This window comes from Oreochromis aureus, linkage group 4 (assembly GCF_013358895.1).
Source record: "Oreochromis aureus strain Israel breed Guangdong linkage group 4, ZZ_aureus, whole genome shotgun sequence".
Lineage (NCBI taxonomy): Eukaryota > Metazoa > Chordata > Actinopteri > Cichliformes > Cichlidae > Oreochromis > Oreochromis aureus.
This window is the reverse complement of record NC_052945.1, coordinates 27,306,536-27,323,449: the sequence shown is the minus strand read 5'-3', so window position 1 is coordinate 27,323,449 and position 16,914 is coordinate 27,306,536. Positions and strand designations below refer to the sequence as shown.

Below are 16,914 nucleotides of genomic sequence, written 5' to 3'. Positions count from 1 at the left end.
GGGGTTCTATTTTGCTAATGACAATGATGGAGTCTACAAGCCTGCAAAAACTGCCAGAAATGTCTTTATTTTACTATTCATCTTTTATTTCTTTTTGAAACATCAACAGAAATCAATATAGCATCAAAACATGTGATATTACCAATATACAAACAAAAAATATCATACAACAAAAAATTAAAAATAAAACAGGAGTATATATATGAAATAAAACCATCAAAACACAAATATATTCAAACAGAGCACTATACCAAGCAATGGCGTCCCATTGTCGTCGTCATAAAGGTTTTGCAGCACTAAGTTTGACTTTATTTACAGCGTTCCTTCCATTTGGATATAGTATTTTCTGGATTAAAATACAATAAGCTTAGCAAAATTATGATCTGATAGTGTTTTGAAGAAAATGCTCAAGTATGAAACGCTCAGAACAAACACACTCAACCTTGATTTTAACTGAAGCAATGCAGGTTTAGTAGAAAGATACACAAGTGATGCGGTCACTGGGGTGGGAGGCGGGTGGCGGCTGGATGGGATGTGGGTCACAGATGGAATCCAAACACTTTCACCCACCTTCTCTTGACCGAATATGATTTTCTCATTAGGACATAAACTGAAAACACACACATCACTTTGGCTGGGTTGACTCCTTTTCTCGCAAAGGGTTGGGCTGTGATGTACTATGTGTCGACCCGCAGTCACTACCTCCAGTCTGTTAAATGGATATACACTCAACATAAACAGAATCTCAGCTTTTATACAGCTGTGCTCTGCCATTAAAACATTTAGAACCACAAACCACATGCGAGTTATATACCAGCCACTGTGTAAACGCATATTAAACATAACTGGATAAAATATGAATGCATAACTCAAACAGTTCCAGCCATCTTTTGGAAAAAGAAAACATAATGCCAACCAGAGGATTTCTGGCCAGCCTGAAGGTGTTTAGTCACTTTTCATGTCCCTGTACTGACCACCAATTTTAAAATGCTCAATATATTCAAGTACAAATGTGATTTCAATCTGATTTAAAGCCTTGTTTTCACCAACATATCTTCGCATTCTCTATCTGTAGCGACTGACAACGTGACATATTTGCCGCTGCTGTCGTAGTGATGCCATTACAAATGACACCAGCAGAGGCAGCGCCGATCTGTGCAGCATGTAATGCCATTAATTATGAGATCACAATCCAGGGCGCATCACAGCTGGGCCGACTGTGCAGGAAAGTGTTGCTCCATCAGTAATCTGTAATCTGTGTGGGCGCTGTCCTTCCGTCAGTCCTCCTGCCTACGCTAAAAATCTCTCCTACAGCTGTTACTGTGCTTCTCCGCAAACAATAGAGAGTCTGGCCAACAGCTGGAATGCCATTACATTACATAATGATGACATCCACAGTAAACTCATAAAATTTCTAGGATAACAATAACATAAACCTTCGAGCTCAAACAACATTTAGATAAAATATTTATTTGTCATTGAAGTCATATATTAAAAATAACCCCTGCAATTCAAAGGCTACTTGAAAAAAAAAAAAAAAAACAATCCTAAACTTTAAGACAGTGTCTTGTTATTTGGAGCACAGGGTGCTATTTGGCAATATATAGTTACAAAGAGCGAGAGCGCTAGCAGAGAGGTGAGGAGGAATATTGATTATGAATCAGTGTAAAGCGTAAAGAATAAAGAGGCCATGTGTCTCAGAAGAAGATGGCACTTACTTTCTCCAGCTCATATCTAACATTTTTAATGCCATAGTGTCATTAGTGCAGGATTAAGATGGTATAATGCAGGCACAGTTATCTGTACGAATCCATTTTCCACGGGTGAACACAAAAATCGCATTTCTTTCAGCGATGGCCTAAAATCACAACTAAAACAACACAAATAACAGCTTGGCCAGTTAAAGAATCAACCTCACTCCTCCCTCACTTTATTTGTAATATCTACATTCTTTTCACGCTCCTCATTTCCGTGCTGTAGCAATCATTTCCTTTTTCCTTAGAAAGGACTCTGCCCTGTCTCGGTTTCAGCAATCTGGCAACCATGACATAAATCTGATCTTTCACTGTTATCTAAATGTGAAATAACCAGAACCACAGCCTGAACTTCCACGTTGAGGTCGGAAAAAAAGATCGGATTCGTCTTCCATGGCTGCTAAAAACTTGAGAAGGGCTACAGGAGTAAGGGTTAGCTTCTGAGTGTGTGTTTGAGTCTCAGAACTCATCATCAGAGCTGAGTAAAAGAGTCTTTTCGTTGTCCCCGCGGGTGCTGATGTTACTGTGGCTGCGGGAGAGTGGTGGCCCTCCACTTCGCTCTAACGTGGACTGCTGGGTGTACTGCTGATAAGCTGGGGAGAAGTTATGGATGGCGTCCTGGACCATGTCTCCTGGATTCATCGTCTCCTTCAGGCTGCTGGAAATGCTCTTCATTGGGGCACAGCGACCTGGAGGTGTGATGGGAAGGTGGTAAATATTAAGAACGAGACACTGAATGGAAGCGATACATGAGCGAAAAAAGAAAGAAACTATGTTTCCATCCCAACTGCCAGCTGGATTGTCCAAATAAACCTAAGCAATGTTGCAAAGAATATAAAATATATTAAGATAAATATTATCACTCCATCTGGCATATTTATTATCAAGGCAAGGGTTTACGACAAGGGTAGGACCACAGACTGAACAAAGTGGGAAGGCAAAATGACGAAGGGCGGAATTAACTGACAGCAAAATAAATGAAAGAACACAAAACAACATAATTTCAAAATCTAATGGAAACATCAATATCTGTATTTTCTATACAATGCTGCAAATGAAACACTGAACTGAAACACATAACACAAGCGATGGAAATGTAATTTTTTAAACCACAATCAAAGAGAAAAAAAAAGACATCAAATTCCATTTTAACATAAACAACTGAGTCACATACAGACAAAACATAGCTAACATCAGACGTACCGTACTGTCCATAGATAGGAAATGAGCCTTGAGTGCCGCAGAGTGAAGGAGGAGGAAAAGAAGAGAAAGAGATAAGAAACACAAGAAGGTCAAGATGAAAATAAAAGAATAGAAAAGAGGGCAGATGAAAAGAGAACAACTCAAAATAAACAGATTGTTAAAGATAGGAATCAAAGTAAAAAGGGAGGGACACAAAGAGTGAGGTCAGATTAGCTTTGAAAGACTTCATCAAGAACCCTCTGTTAATCACATAATTACAATATTATAATACTCTGTTAGTTGCTCTTTGAACATTTCACTCTCTACTACAACCAGACATCAAGGCACACACATACACATGTCGCTTACCATATGAATCCAGCCTTTTGTCCATGTAGACCTTGTAAGTAAAAGCATGGCGCAAAGCAATAGCAGCAAAGAACATCTCAATGCAGATGATGAAGTTTTGGTAGCCAGCAGCAACTGTTCCCTCCCCCACAGAGAAATCAGCAGAGTTGATCTGGGGGATAGCGCCACACTTCTCCAGGATGGCCAGCAACATCCCTGAAATATACAAAAATAAGATATGAAAACATAAATCAAAACAGTGATGTATTACTCCATGAGAGTTCAGCAACATTTGAATCTGTGCATGGAAATCATGACAAGAGACTAAGCAGCAACCTTTAGTGTTGGAAATGTAAGCGCAAGGCTAAAAAAAGTTACATTTTTCATCTGTTTTGATATTTTAAATGTGAAAATATTGATTCTAAGACTCTATTTCAGCCACATTACTGGAAACAACATCAATGCCCCAATGGGCCAGTGGCGAGCAAGCTGCAGTTCCCTTGAGGCTGGCTCCAAAGGTGAGTCAAATCTCATAGACTGATGTTAAAATGCCCAAAACTGGCACCGAAATAAACGTATTTGAACCTGGCACAAAAAACCTTTTTGGTCTGTAAAGCTAACAGACAGGTTGCTTTAAACAGTAAAAACTCTTTCAATGTTAGGGCCAGAGCCACACTGATTAGTTCTTCAAACAACCCATCAAAGAAATCTGTGCTCCAGTTTTGGTGGGTTGTTTTTAGCACAAAATAGCAGGTATCTGTGTTGGTATGAACCCTTCATGGAGTCTAACCAAGCTTGCTAAGGTTAGATGAAAAATTTGCACTCCACCATATCATCCAAAATTGTCCATTCTGGCTTCACAAAAGCACAGCGGCAACAGCAATGATGCAAGAATCAAGGCTTCAAAATGTAAGAGAACCAGTGGCTATATCCATCTGTTACATACAGCCTAGGCTAGGGAGCCAGGAACTGAAGAGATCACCTCTCACTGGGACTGTTTCTATAGTATCTACATTATAGTTTCTAGAATGAGCGGTCTTCCTTGTTCCAACACGCAACTCTTCAACTCTGAGTTTACATTGGTCACCTTTGCTAGGTTTCTAGTTGTGTATAACAAGCTACTTCCAGGATGTATAAAGTTAATACATGCACACTTACCCTGCCAGAAGGAGAGAAAGATGACTGACTTGACCATGAAGAACTTGAGCACTGGGTTATACGGGACGAGCAGCTCACGTGTGGCAAAGTAGAAGAGGAAGAGAGCGTAGAGGGACAGACTCACAGAGATGTTGTAGATAATTGTGATATACAAGTAGCCACTAGCCACACTGGAGGAGACAGAAAAAAAGAAAAAGATTATATAAATGCAAAATCAAACACATAACAGTCATTTCAACTAAAGCTAAACACTAAGATGCTGCTGCTCTGGTTGACAGTGCTGTGGAAACATACTTGAAGTCTCCATCTCTGTATTTCCCGAAGGCCTGAAGGATGACAGTGATCACTGCCATCAGTGGTTTTACCACGCAGAACTGGAGAGTTGCCTGCACAGTAGTGAAAGACATAACACTTGGTGATGTGTGATACCTACAGTCATTCAAGCTTAAAATCTTTGCAAGTAGATATTTTGGGTATGCTTACGAACACGTAAAATTTTTAGTAAATGGAGAAAACATGTATTAATACTTGTCTGTCAGAGTGGACACCACAACACTCAAACAGAGTCAGTACAACCTAAACCCCCGCCCAAACTAAAACACTCATACCTGTTTGCAAAACCTGAGGAAGCCAATGGAGTAGGTCCTGCCCCACAGACAGCATGTCCCATACATACAGCTTGACCTAAAGTGACATACAGGTTAAAAAATATACACACACACACACACACACACACACACACACACACACACACACACACACACACACACACACACACACACACACACACACACACACACACACACACACACACACACACACACACACACACACACACACACACACACACACACACACACACACACACACACACACGCCATCTTAACATGAAACAACCCGAGTAACCAATTATACGGACAATTATACTATGAAAGGGAATCAGACTTACTCGATGGGTTTCCCTCTGATTTCAGCCATTATGGCGCTCTCTCCTCCCAGATACTCATAACACAAACTCAGGAAGTTGTAGATGACAAAGGCTGGAGAGGGTGACACAGAGAAAAGGTTACAGTTTTTCAGAGTGGCTGTCTGCATCTGGAAAACAATTCCTAGATTTAAAAAAATATTTTTTGTAACTGGAGTTAAGCTGCATCAGAAAGCACAAATGACAAACTACGTCATCCAACTAAGGAACTGCATATCAGTGATATGACAGGAAGAGAAACCACAACCTTCATAGTCTTGCAGGATTTAGAACACCAAAAACTAAGCAAACAAGCTAAAATAAATACACTGAAATGACAGATATACAATGTGATCAACACACTGTGGTAGAGCAGCTCACCTACTGATTGGAAGGTTGGTGGTTGCTGCTCCAGTCTGCACGAGCAACATACTAACCCCAATTTGCTGTGATATCCACCAGAGTATAATTATGTGTGAATGTTAGATAGAAAACACTTACACAGGAAAATAGAAAAAAAAAAGTACTTGTGTGAATGGGTGAACGAGGCAAGTTGTAAAGCACTCTGAGTGCTCATTTAACGCTATACAGGGAGTGCAGAATTATTAGGGAAATGAGTATTTTGTCCACATCATCCTCTTCATGCATGTTGTCTTACTCCAAGCTGTATAGGCTCGAAAGCCTACTACCAATTAAGCATATTAGGTGATGTGCATCTCTGTAATGAGAAGGGGTGTGGTCTAATGACATCAACACCCTATATCAGGTGTGCATAATTATTAGGCGACTTCCTTTCCTTTGGCAAAATGGGTCAAAAGAAGGACTTGACAGGCTCAGAAAAGTCAAAAATAGTGAGATATCTTGCAGAGGGATGCAGCAGTCTTAAAATTGCAAAGCTTCTGAAGCGTGATCATCGAACAATCAAGCGTTTCATTCAAAATAGTCAACAGGGTCGCAAGAAGCGTGGGAAAACCAAGGCGCAAAATAACTGCCCATGAACTGAGAAAAGTCAAGCGTGCAGCTGCCAAGATGCCACTTGCCACCAGTTTGGCCATATTTCAGAGCTGCAACATCACTGAGTGCCCAAAAGCACAAGGTGTGCAATACTCAGAGACATGGCCAAGGTAAGAAAGGCTGAAAGACGACCACCACTGAACAAGACACAAGCTGAAACGTCAAGACTGGGCCAAGAAATATCTCAAGACTGATTTTTCTAAGGTTTTATGGACTGATGAAATGAGAGTGAGTCTTGATGGGCCAGATGGATGGGCCCGTGGCTGGATTGGTAAGGGCAGAGAGCTCCAGTCCCACTCAGACGCCAGCAAGGTGGAGGTGGAGTACTGGTTTGGGCTGGTATCGTCAAAGATGAGCTTGTGGGGCCTTTTTCGGGTTGAGGATGGAGTCAGGCTCAACTCCCAGTCCTACTGCCAGTTTCTGGAAGACACCTTCTTCAAGCAGTGGTACAGGAAGAAGTCTGCATCCTTCAAGAAAAACATGATTTTCATGCAGGACAATGCTCCATCACACGCGTCCAAGTACTCCACAGCGTGGCTGGCAAGAGAGGGTATAAAAGAAGAAAACTAATGACATGGCCTCCTTGTTCACCTGATCTGAACCCCATTGAGAACCTGTGGTCCATCATCAAATGTGAGATTTACAAGGAGGGAAAACAGTACACCTCTCTGAACAGTGTCTGGGAGGCTGTGGTTGCTGCTGCACGCAATGTTGATGGTGAACAGATCAAAACACTGACAGAATCCATGGATGGCAGGCTTTTGAGTGTCCTTGCAAAGAAAGGTGGCTATATTGGTCGCTGATTTGTTTTTGTTTTGTTTTTTTGAATGTCAGAAATGTATATTTGTGAATGTGGAGATGTTATATTGGTTTCACTGGTAAAATAAATAATTGAAATGGGTATATATTTGTTTTTGTTGTTGCCTAATAATTATGCACAGTAATAGTCACCTGCACACACAGATATCCCCCTAAAATAGCTAAAACTAAAAACAAACTAAAAACTACTTCCAAAAACATTCAGCTTTGATATTAATGAGTTTTTTGGGTTCATTGAGAACATGGTTGTTGTTCAATAATAAAATTATTCCTCAAAAATACAACTTGCCTAATAATTCTGCACTCCCTGTATAAGAACCAGTCCATCTATCACACTAGTCAAGGAATTACTATGCTTTAATAACTTGGTGTAACTCTAATAGTAACAGATTTTGCTGACTGTATTTCAGAACTGCTGAGACTGCCATTTCTAGACAGGAAGTGAAACTTATCAGTAGTCTTATGAATGACTAGTGAACACAGAACGAGCCTTTGACTGTGCATCCAGGCACAGTAATTCCTCTATGCAGCAAAAAACACCCTGCAACAGTAAAAGCTTACTGAGAGAGAAATTTTTTTGCCAGAAATTAAAAAAAAAAAATCAAACAATTTACAGTTATATATGTAGACCATTGTATAATTCATCATTATCTGATATCGAAAAATTCAATTGTTCTTATAATCAAATCAAAGCTCCTGGCTTTAATATCCATTACTCTTTAAAAATCTAAATATTTTTAGAAAATCTCAACAAAGCATATAGGGCAGTTGCATCATATTCTGTGTGGTGGTCAGTGGTTTACTTTCTATTTTGCTGAGGAGTAACACGCAATTTAAAAAAACTGACTGGGCTGCACACTGGTCGCAGTTTTCCTGCTGCCCCAGGTGTTCGTCGGCTAATTTAAGGGTAACCCACAGACCCAGGCTCCCTGCTGCCTCAGCTTTCTTTACAGTTGAAAGCTGCTGAGCTTAAAAGTAAGCCTGTGATTGCAGCACATGGACGACAATTGGGTCCTGGGTTTTTCAGTGCTGCATAATTACAGATACAGTATGTTTTAACTCTGAAACAAGAACATAAGAAGAAGCTAACATTCTTTTGAATGGCTTCTCCACATAAACTTAAGGTTTGAACAGTAGGTGGGTGGGGCTTCTGTGTCTAGATCAAAATGATATCATACAGAGCCAAGGGTAGAAAAAAAACTGACATGGAGTCCTTAGAGCAGTTTGAAATCTGAGCTTCTGTCTCACTGGGGATACGTGTACATACACCAACATCCTAACCTAAAACTCTGTTCATGTTTAATATAAGCGTCCACTACTAGTTACCAACAATATACTATAAATGACAGAAAATACCAAAAAGCACAGCGGGCCCACTTTGAATAATGGTGGGATACATCATGATTTATCTGCTCAGAAGTGAGATGCCTTCTCAAGCATTTGCTCTTTTTCCACTCAGTTGCTAGGATACCTGTCCCCCCTCCCTGTAATCCCAACAGGCCATGGAGACATGAGAACAAAGATGGCAACCTTTGTAAATGAACACACTGTAAAGGCCCTCTGTTAGTGGGCACAGCACATAAATTCTTACACCCTCACAGTTACTCTCATCGTTGTGTTAAATGCTGACCATACTGTGATGGCACATGTGGCAGTTTATATTCCTGCCTGCAACATAATAGGCCAGTGTACCATTTTATTTGACTCTGTTCCTGTGTCCACTCACCTTCATAGCAGTCTCGGACTGTGTCGAAGTACACGTAATACTCCTCGTTGGTGAAGAAAAGCAGGCTGAGCCAGGAGTCAAAGGCATAGATGGGAACTATGAAGAGGATCCTAACTATGTGCCGCTGCTCGTTTGGAGAGCTGTAGTAACGTAGGTGCATGTAGATCTGAAAAAGAAAAACAGGTTAGAGAAACATAAGTTCATCTAAACATATAAAGCCATTTATTTAGAAATCTAAGATTATACTGCTTCTATAAAAGACACTATCATCTAACAATGAGCTCCTTATGCTGGAAAAATCCTCCATAACTTAAAGACAAAATTAAACGAGCAAGTAAATACTGTGCAGTACTGGCAAAGGTGCATCTACACTCACCACCCACTTGATTAGTTACTGAAGTTAGTTAGTTGCTGAAGTTCGAATTGAGCATGAGAACAAAGAAGAAATGTGATTTATGTGACTTTAAACTTAGCATGGTTGTTAAGGCCAGATGGGCTGAGTATTTCACAAACTGCTGATCTATTGGGATTTTCCCACACAACCATCTGTAGGGTTTACAGAGAATGGTCTGAAAAAGAGAAAACATCTTGTGAAAATGCCCTGTTAATGTCAGAGAAGACCAAGAAGAATGATCAGATTACTTTGAGCTGATTGGAACACAACAGTAACTCAAATAACTACTCGTTACAGCCAAGGTATGCAGAAGAGCATCTGCGAACGCACAATACGGTCGACCTTGATGAGCTAGAGCAGAAGAAGACCACACCAGGTATCATTCCTGTCAGGTAAAAAAAGGAAACAGACTATAATTCATATAGGCTCACCTAGGGCTGGGCCATATCATACCGTTCACAGTAATACCGGTATAATGTTAGGCAATGATAAGAAAATGAAATATTGCGATAGAATATGGGTAAAACATGCATGCGCAGTGCCATACACACATGGCGGAAAAAGCATGGCGGCGATGGAGAATGAGAAGGAAGAAAGCGGATCGTTGAATGAAACGGATGAACCAGAATTGGTTTGTAAAAATGGTGCAACTTCAGTGGTGTGGAACTGGTTTGGCTTTCGTCTGTCAGATACACACCAAAGCACATTTTTTGGTAGAGCATGCAAGTGGGCCGTTGTTATTACCGAACCAATTTTATGTGGTACACGGCGCTCAAAAATATGTTAAAAAATGTTTTAGTACGACTTTGCTAAGCTACAAAGCCGCACAGCTTGATGGATTGTCAGAGCATTACGGCTACTGTAGTCAGGATCCTCGCGGAGTAATGCGTACTGTGATTCAATACAATATTACCGTATTGTGTGTGTATAACATCTTTTTAAGTTTTGTGGATATTATACATGGTTATGCTGAGGATATGTCGGCCAGTTTCCACTGGAAATGCCTTTTGATTAAACTGTCAGCAAGGAATTTGCATTTGCACTTAAATTTTTATATAGCTTTAATGCACATAAAAAAAGCTGCTTGTTTAAGTGAAAATACATTGATGGTTTTTTTTTCACTAATAAAAGTTGTAGAGTTGTATTTTGTCTCGCGTCAATTATATCGTCAATTATATCGTTATTGCAAATTTTCAAATATATATCATGATAAATATTTTTGGCCATATTGCCAAAAATAGGCTCACCAAAAATGGACAATAGAGGATTGGAAAAACAATGCTTGATCTGATGAGCCTTGACTTCTGATGCAACATTCGGATAGTAGGCCCACACAACATGGATGGACCTATCCTGCCTTGTATCAAAGTTTAAGGCTGGTGGTGGTGGTGTTAAGGTATTGGAGGTTATTTTCTTGACATACTTTGGACCACCAACTGCGCATCGATAAAGGTGCCAGCCTACAGTGTATCAATCTTCTGATGACTGCTTCCAGCAGGATAACGATAACCACATTGCAAAGCTCAAATCATCTCAAAGTGGTTTCGTGAACATGATAAGATCACCGTACTGAAATGGTCTCCACAGTCACCAGATTTCAATCAAATAGAGCTCCTTTGGGATGTGGTGAAATGGAAAATTCACATCATGGACGTGGAACCGACAAATCTGCACCAATTGTGTGATGTCATGTCAATGTCGACCAAAATCTCTGCCAAAAATCAATGCCATGAAGAATTCAGGCAATTCTGACGGCAAAAGCAGGTCCAACCAGGTATTAGCAAGGTGTACCTAACAAAATGGTCAATAAATTTAAACCTGCTCATGAGAGCATCTAAACCTATAAAAACAGAGATAATGAAAAACCCTGTTGACATGCTATGTATGGGCTGCATGAACAAAGAAGGAAAATGGTATCAGGTTTCCACCAACAACCTAATGTACCACGTAATATTTCTAATTTTTAAAACGCAAACATACTGTATTTAAACTTGCCTATATAATGAATAAATTTCCTAAAATTTAAATAAAATTAAAAAAAAAAAAAAAAAAATAGGACCTAAACTAAAAGATGGCAAAGTCTGGCAGGGAGTGTTTTTGGGGCCTGAACATAGAGTGAGACAAAAGCTACCAGTGTCATGGAAAAGGGCGTGCTGGTACTGAGCAAATAAAAGCGTCACTGCAAAATGAAATGTGACCCAATAATTGTTTTATCTTGATTTTCGTGTTTTTATAATAATTGAAGCCAAAAATTGTAACTGAAAAAATGGGTTAGTAATTGTCACATTTAAAAAAACAAAACAAAAAACACACAACTAAAAAAACAACATGAGCTTAACATGGATCAGTTTTCTCACTGCAAAACCACAGTTCAAAATGTGCTAGGTAATCAGGGTGGCCCAAAGTAATTGCTACCTCATGAAACCTGCATGTGTGCAGTCAGTATACACTTGCCAGAGTCTGATACTGGAATAGAGTGAGTTTGCAGGGTGTGTGTTGTGAGTGTGTGCTTGATGGGGGTAACTGATACTGAGCTTTTATCACTCCTTTTCAGAGAAGCAGACGGGAGGAAGGACAGGGTGGGCTGCTGTCACCAGCACCTCTGTCTGTGCCCTGTGGCTCTTTTTCACTTACACAATGTCCACACCTATCACCTTTCCTGGCCTGTAAACAGACACACACCTCTGGTAAAATAACAAACATTGGGGGTGGGGGGGTGGGGGGGGGTGACAACACACCAGGCCAGACAGTGCACTCACAGGCAATCGTTGCTAGGTGACCCTACTTTCAGCACACACATCTCCTGCTCCTATACGGTGTTATACTCAAGCCAGGAGCACCTGTTGCCAGAGCGACAGAAGGCTATTCTTTAACCGAGTGTGTGAAGAGCATCGGCAAACAATGGAAGAGAAATCATTCATCTATGCCTCGAGGTACAATAGATCCCCCTTACATAAAAGGGATGTTACCTGAATGCTTCAGTGTAACATGAGGGCTGACAAACAAAGAAACCAGACAAGGTAAACTGCTCTTATTCCATGAATTGCAGTTCTCTGCAGTGCTCGCACACAGCACTCCACAGGCTTTTAGTACTGCCTGGTCTTGCCATACAGCCATCGTAAATTGTCCCAAGCTGGATAAATTTAAGAGGGCCGAATTAAATTCAGTCAATCAAACTTGGCACCCTCATGTGTTTAAGCTCAAGGTTGCCACAAACTAGAATATTCCAAGTTTTTACAGCCTGCAAGGAAAATTTATTGCATGTTGTTTTGCCCATCTCTGTTTCACTGCATTTATGTAATCGTACTACTGCCAGTCCAAAAGAAAACACAAAAACATGTATTCGTATTACCTGTTTCTAATGTTTAATGCTTGCAGCCATCTTAAATCTGGCTCCTAAATGGTGCTTTAAAGATTTAAATGTGACTCGGTGACCAAAGACACTAGACTAAGACAAAACTCAGTGTCAGGAATTTAGGATGACTGTCTCCCAGTATGAGTGCCTCTATGTCCTACTGCTCCCTGCAAGTCAGTGGAATTAAAGCCATAAAGCAGTAAATGTATCTGAGCTGTGGCAATGGGAGCTTTTTTCGTATGACATCTCCTGCAGTTAACACAACTGGGCATGGTATCAAACAGCAGAGTAGGTTTAGCTGTCTGTGTCAGTCCACATTTCAGTAGGAACTGTCAGTGTACAGCCTAGATGCATCAAACTTGTTTTCCAAACAACAACAAATTAGATCCACGTGGCACAATTTGGCTTGCAATGAACCTGTAAGGTTGCTGAAATCTCACCGTGTGTAGGAGCTTTTAGAAAGCAGATAGTAGATGAGAATAAGTACTTATTTATTTAACTTCCTCACAAACACAGTGTAGCCAATTCATGGGAATGGGATGTTATTTATCACCTTCACATCAATAACAAAACAAATTTGCAGACAGAAAATTCCTTAATATTTGGAAGAAGAATATTTCCTCATATGAAGCATAACACTACATGTGCTTGGTGTGTGAACATCCACATAAAGAGTCAACCAACCTTCAATTAAGTCTAAATAAAACCAACAATCATGATTATGATTCAAATTTGGGTTTTGAGTCACTTACCCAAAACACTGACATTGAGATCAATGTTTTGGGTAAGTGCTATGGGCAAAGACGGGAAAACAGATGTAACCACTTTGAATGAAACCAATAACAACATGTTAGCAAAGAGTGCGTTTGAGTTTTGCCTACTGACATATTTTGACCAAATAAAAAGCATAACCTGGTTATTCCTTTAGTGAAACCACCACATAGTCAACAGGTTCCCAAATACCCCTGGACTGTAGAAAGAACTCTTAAAACCCTGTAATTATTATTATTATTATTTAACCTCTTAGATCACAGTTTACCCTCTCACAGGTAGCTGTTAGTGGAACATTTCATTTAAACCCGCTGACCATTTAACCACTCTGCTTACCTGGTGGCATGTGATCAGAAGAGCTGTCCAAACAAAAAACCCTGATATAGTTTGGGCAGTGGAGGTCATGAGGAAAATTGGCTCATCTGGTGTTACCACTGGGGTTTTAGGCACCCATGATGTGTTGGATCCTTGTGGGGCTGCAGTGGCTGGGGACCCCAGGGTGAGGCCGCTAGGAGAGTCATTCTCCAACCTCTCTGACAGCCGCTTGACTCGCCACCAAAGCTGACTCATCTGAATGATGAAAGGACACTTCATCAACAAATATGCTTCTTGTAACACACTTAATTTACCCTCAACATTTTTAATAGCATGCATCAATCAACAGAACACCATGTTCCAGTTTGCAAAGCCTGAATAAAACACTCTTAATGTGTAAATGCATCTCAGTGGGCTCGTGCGGCCAACGACCTAAATCTCATGCCAATATCTGCCGAAGCTGGAACGAGAAAACAGCAAAAGATAAAGAGCAGAGCAAAGTAGGACAGTGCACAAAAAAGTGTAAATGAGACTGCACGGCTGGCAGACGGATGAAGCCAGATCAAATGGAAGGAGTGAAAAGAGGAAGCACAAGGTAGGCGGGTGAGGAGGCACTGGTGAAAACGGGCAGAAACCACACACATCAAGACATGGAGCAGAGGGCTGAAAAATCCCCAAATCACACAGTGACAGATCCGTAAGATCTGGTGACCCAGTTTCTCCTCTTCTTGTTCCCGGTGCTCTGCTCTGGGCAGAATGAAGTGGAGTGCAGCTAGAAATAGCACTACGCACAAACATATCTCATGAGAGTAGTGAAACACCTTTGCAAAAATTAAGTCAAAAAATGCAGAACTAACACGATCATGCCTGTAGCTGCGTGTGGTTGGTGAAAGCTGAAAACAGCAGAAATTAAGGACATAACTGCACGCAAATGCACAGTAGGAAAATGGATAAAGGTGTTCTGAAGTTTCTATTCCACAAGGCTAATGGAACAGCCTCAGAATCTTGGGGGCTGGAGGGTATCCAGGCTGTGCATCCTGAACAGGCCCATCACATGGCCAGACACATCCATGCTCTCATTCACACCTATAACCAATTTAGGCACAGGGGGAGCACACAAACTCCACACAGCTGCCTGACTACACCACTTCTGCAGCTCATAATGACATAATTATGAGCTGCAGAAGTGGCATTCATCTCATAATTACACAGGACTGATGAGGACAAGTGAAAACTAGACAGGCGACCGGCCAAACCGGCACTCACAACATCACACACATCCAGACAGATGCGCTGCTACACCCCCCCGCCCCGAATCATCAAATTACATCTCCCTGCAACCGTCATCTCTCCACCTACGTCAATGTCTTGGCACAGATTTCCAGGAAGGCAATAATCTAATAGTTTGCAGTGAAAACTAATTTCACAATGACTTTCAAAGCCTCCTGAAACACCAGCTAAATATAGGGTGATTGCACAGTGTTGTCATGAATGACTCATGCCACTTTGCCAAAGCCTCAATCAGCTTGTGGCAATGCAGCAACTGGGAATGAGCCAGTGTGTGTCTCTTTCACACACACATACTCCAGAATATGTTTTAGTTGAAAACAAAACAAAACAAAAAAATACTGAAATAAATTTAAAACTCTACAGACAATTCAATCTAAATGCTTTGCCTGTTTTTACTACCACAACAAAGACACAAGTAGAATATTGTTATTAATATTATTATTATTGATTTTAGTTGTACTAGTAAATATTATTATTATTCGAGTAATTAAAGAAGCTGACAGGTCCATATTTCAGTGTGATCAGGATCACGCTGATTTAACAGCTGAATTTCTATGTCCAAAATGATAATGTTGTTTGGTTTTGCCATGTTCCGATAAGTCAACAGTTAGAAATTGAGTTTATTTATAGTCAATGTAAATCAGTTAAAACATGCCATGTTAAAATAAACACATACAAATGATCTGCATATCATCCATATTAAAGTCTGTGCTCACTGCTGTGCATACGCAATGGAGATGATCAGCAGCTTGCACTTACAATAACACCTCGCTGGTTCCCAGTGGGCCACAGACAAGACAGAAAGGCAGATCATCAGTCCTGCTGACTGCACCCGGGGAAAGATTTCAAAACATGCATTGTACTTCGACATCAATCAAATCGGCAGTCTTTGTGACAAGAATTAAGACTTCAGGCCAGGAAAGCTGTCTGAAACATACTGTAACACACCAGGGCACCGAGGCTGTGCTCAGCCAGATGAAGTGAACACAACAGGACTCTTCAGCAGTGGTTACAAGCCATTTTTACAGTGTTAAGAGCAGATTAAAGAAAATACACAAAGGACAAGAAGTCAAGTTTCCCAGCTTTCAACCTTCGTATCAGTGCACACAGCCGTGCTATACACGCAACATCAGACAGGTGAAAAATTCAGATGGAATAACAGTTAGCACACAAATGCTGATTTATGACAAGGTGTTTGAGCCATTCCGTTATGAGTGTTAGGAAAGACACAATAAAAGTGGAAAATTACAGCCGCTGATCGGCGCTCCTGACTCCGTGCTGCCGCTTTGCTTACCTCCTCTGCAGTTGTTTGATGTGCGCCGATTTGAATCCAGGCATCAACTTAGCTCATCGTCTCGAATCCAATCTCGAGCCTTTCGGGAGTACAAAAAGTTACCGAGCCAAGCAATTACATTCAAACGAGGGAAAGCCACGTATGTAATCACTGCATCTTTCTTTCAATTCCGGAAACTGGCTTCTTCTGCGGGAAGTGTCGGCAGCTGAGCTTTAATGACGCCGACCTCAGCTGCTAACCAGTGTTAGCAAGCCCTTTTCTAGCCTAACACAAACTTAGCAGTTACTTCTCCCAGTAGAGACAAACCAAAGACGTATAACACGGTTTTAGAAAGCTTTACATAAAACACGACGCTGAGGTGTAAACTGAGAAAATAACTGGTATTAGCTTGGCATTTCCAATCCAATGCTAATGGGCTACTAACACCGTTATTTCACCCACATCAGCAGCAGCAGTTCGCTTTATCAACAGCAGCGACTCCGCTCAGCGCATGCGCAGTCACGCCTTTCTCATTCTCCGTGCTTGGTCTT

General features: G+C 40.8%; 1 protein-coding gene across 1 annotated transcript; it reads right to left on the bottom strand.

The window, feature by feature from the left end:
• Positions 1 to 67: 67 nt before the first annotated feature.
• Positions 68 to 16,903, bottom strand: LOC116311574 (transmembrane protein 184B-like). The gene is made up of 10 exons (XM_039611373.1): positions 16,826 to 16,903; positions 16,385 to 16,463; positions 13,822 to 14,055; positions 8,966 to 9,131; positions 5,392 to 5,482; positions 5,051 to 5,126; positions 4,737 to 4,828; positions 4,443 to 4,612; positions 3,306 to 3,500; positions 68 to 2,443 (listed from the first exon to the last, which is right to left on the bottom strand). Exons 3-10 carry the CDS (start codon positions 14,053 to 14,055, stop codon positions 2,214 to 2,216), a joined length of 1,254 nt encoding a protein of 417 aa, XP_039467307.1. The 5' UTR covers positions 16,385 to 16,463; positions 16,826 to 16,903; the 3' UTR covers positions 68 to 2,213.
• Between the last annotated feature and the right edge of the window lie 11 nt (positions 16,904 to 16,914).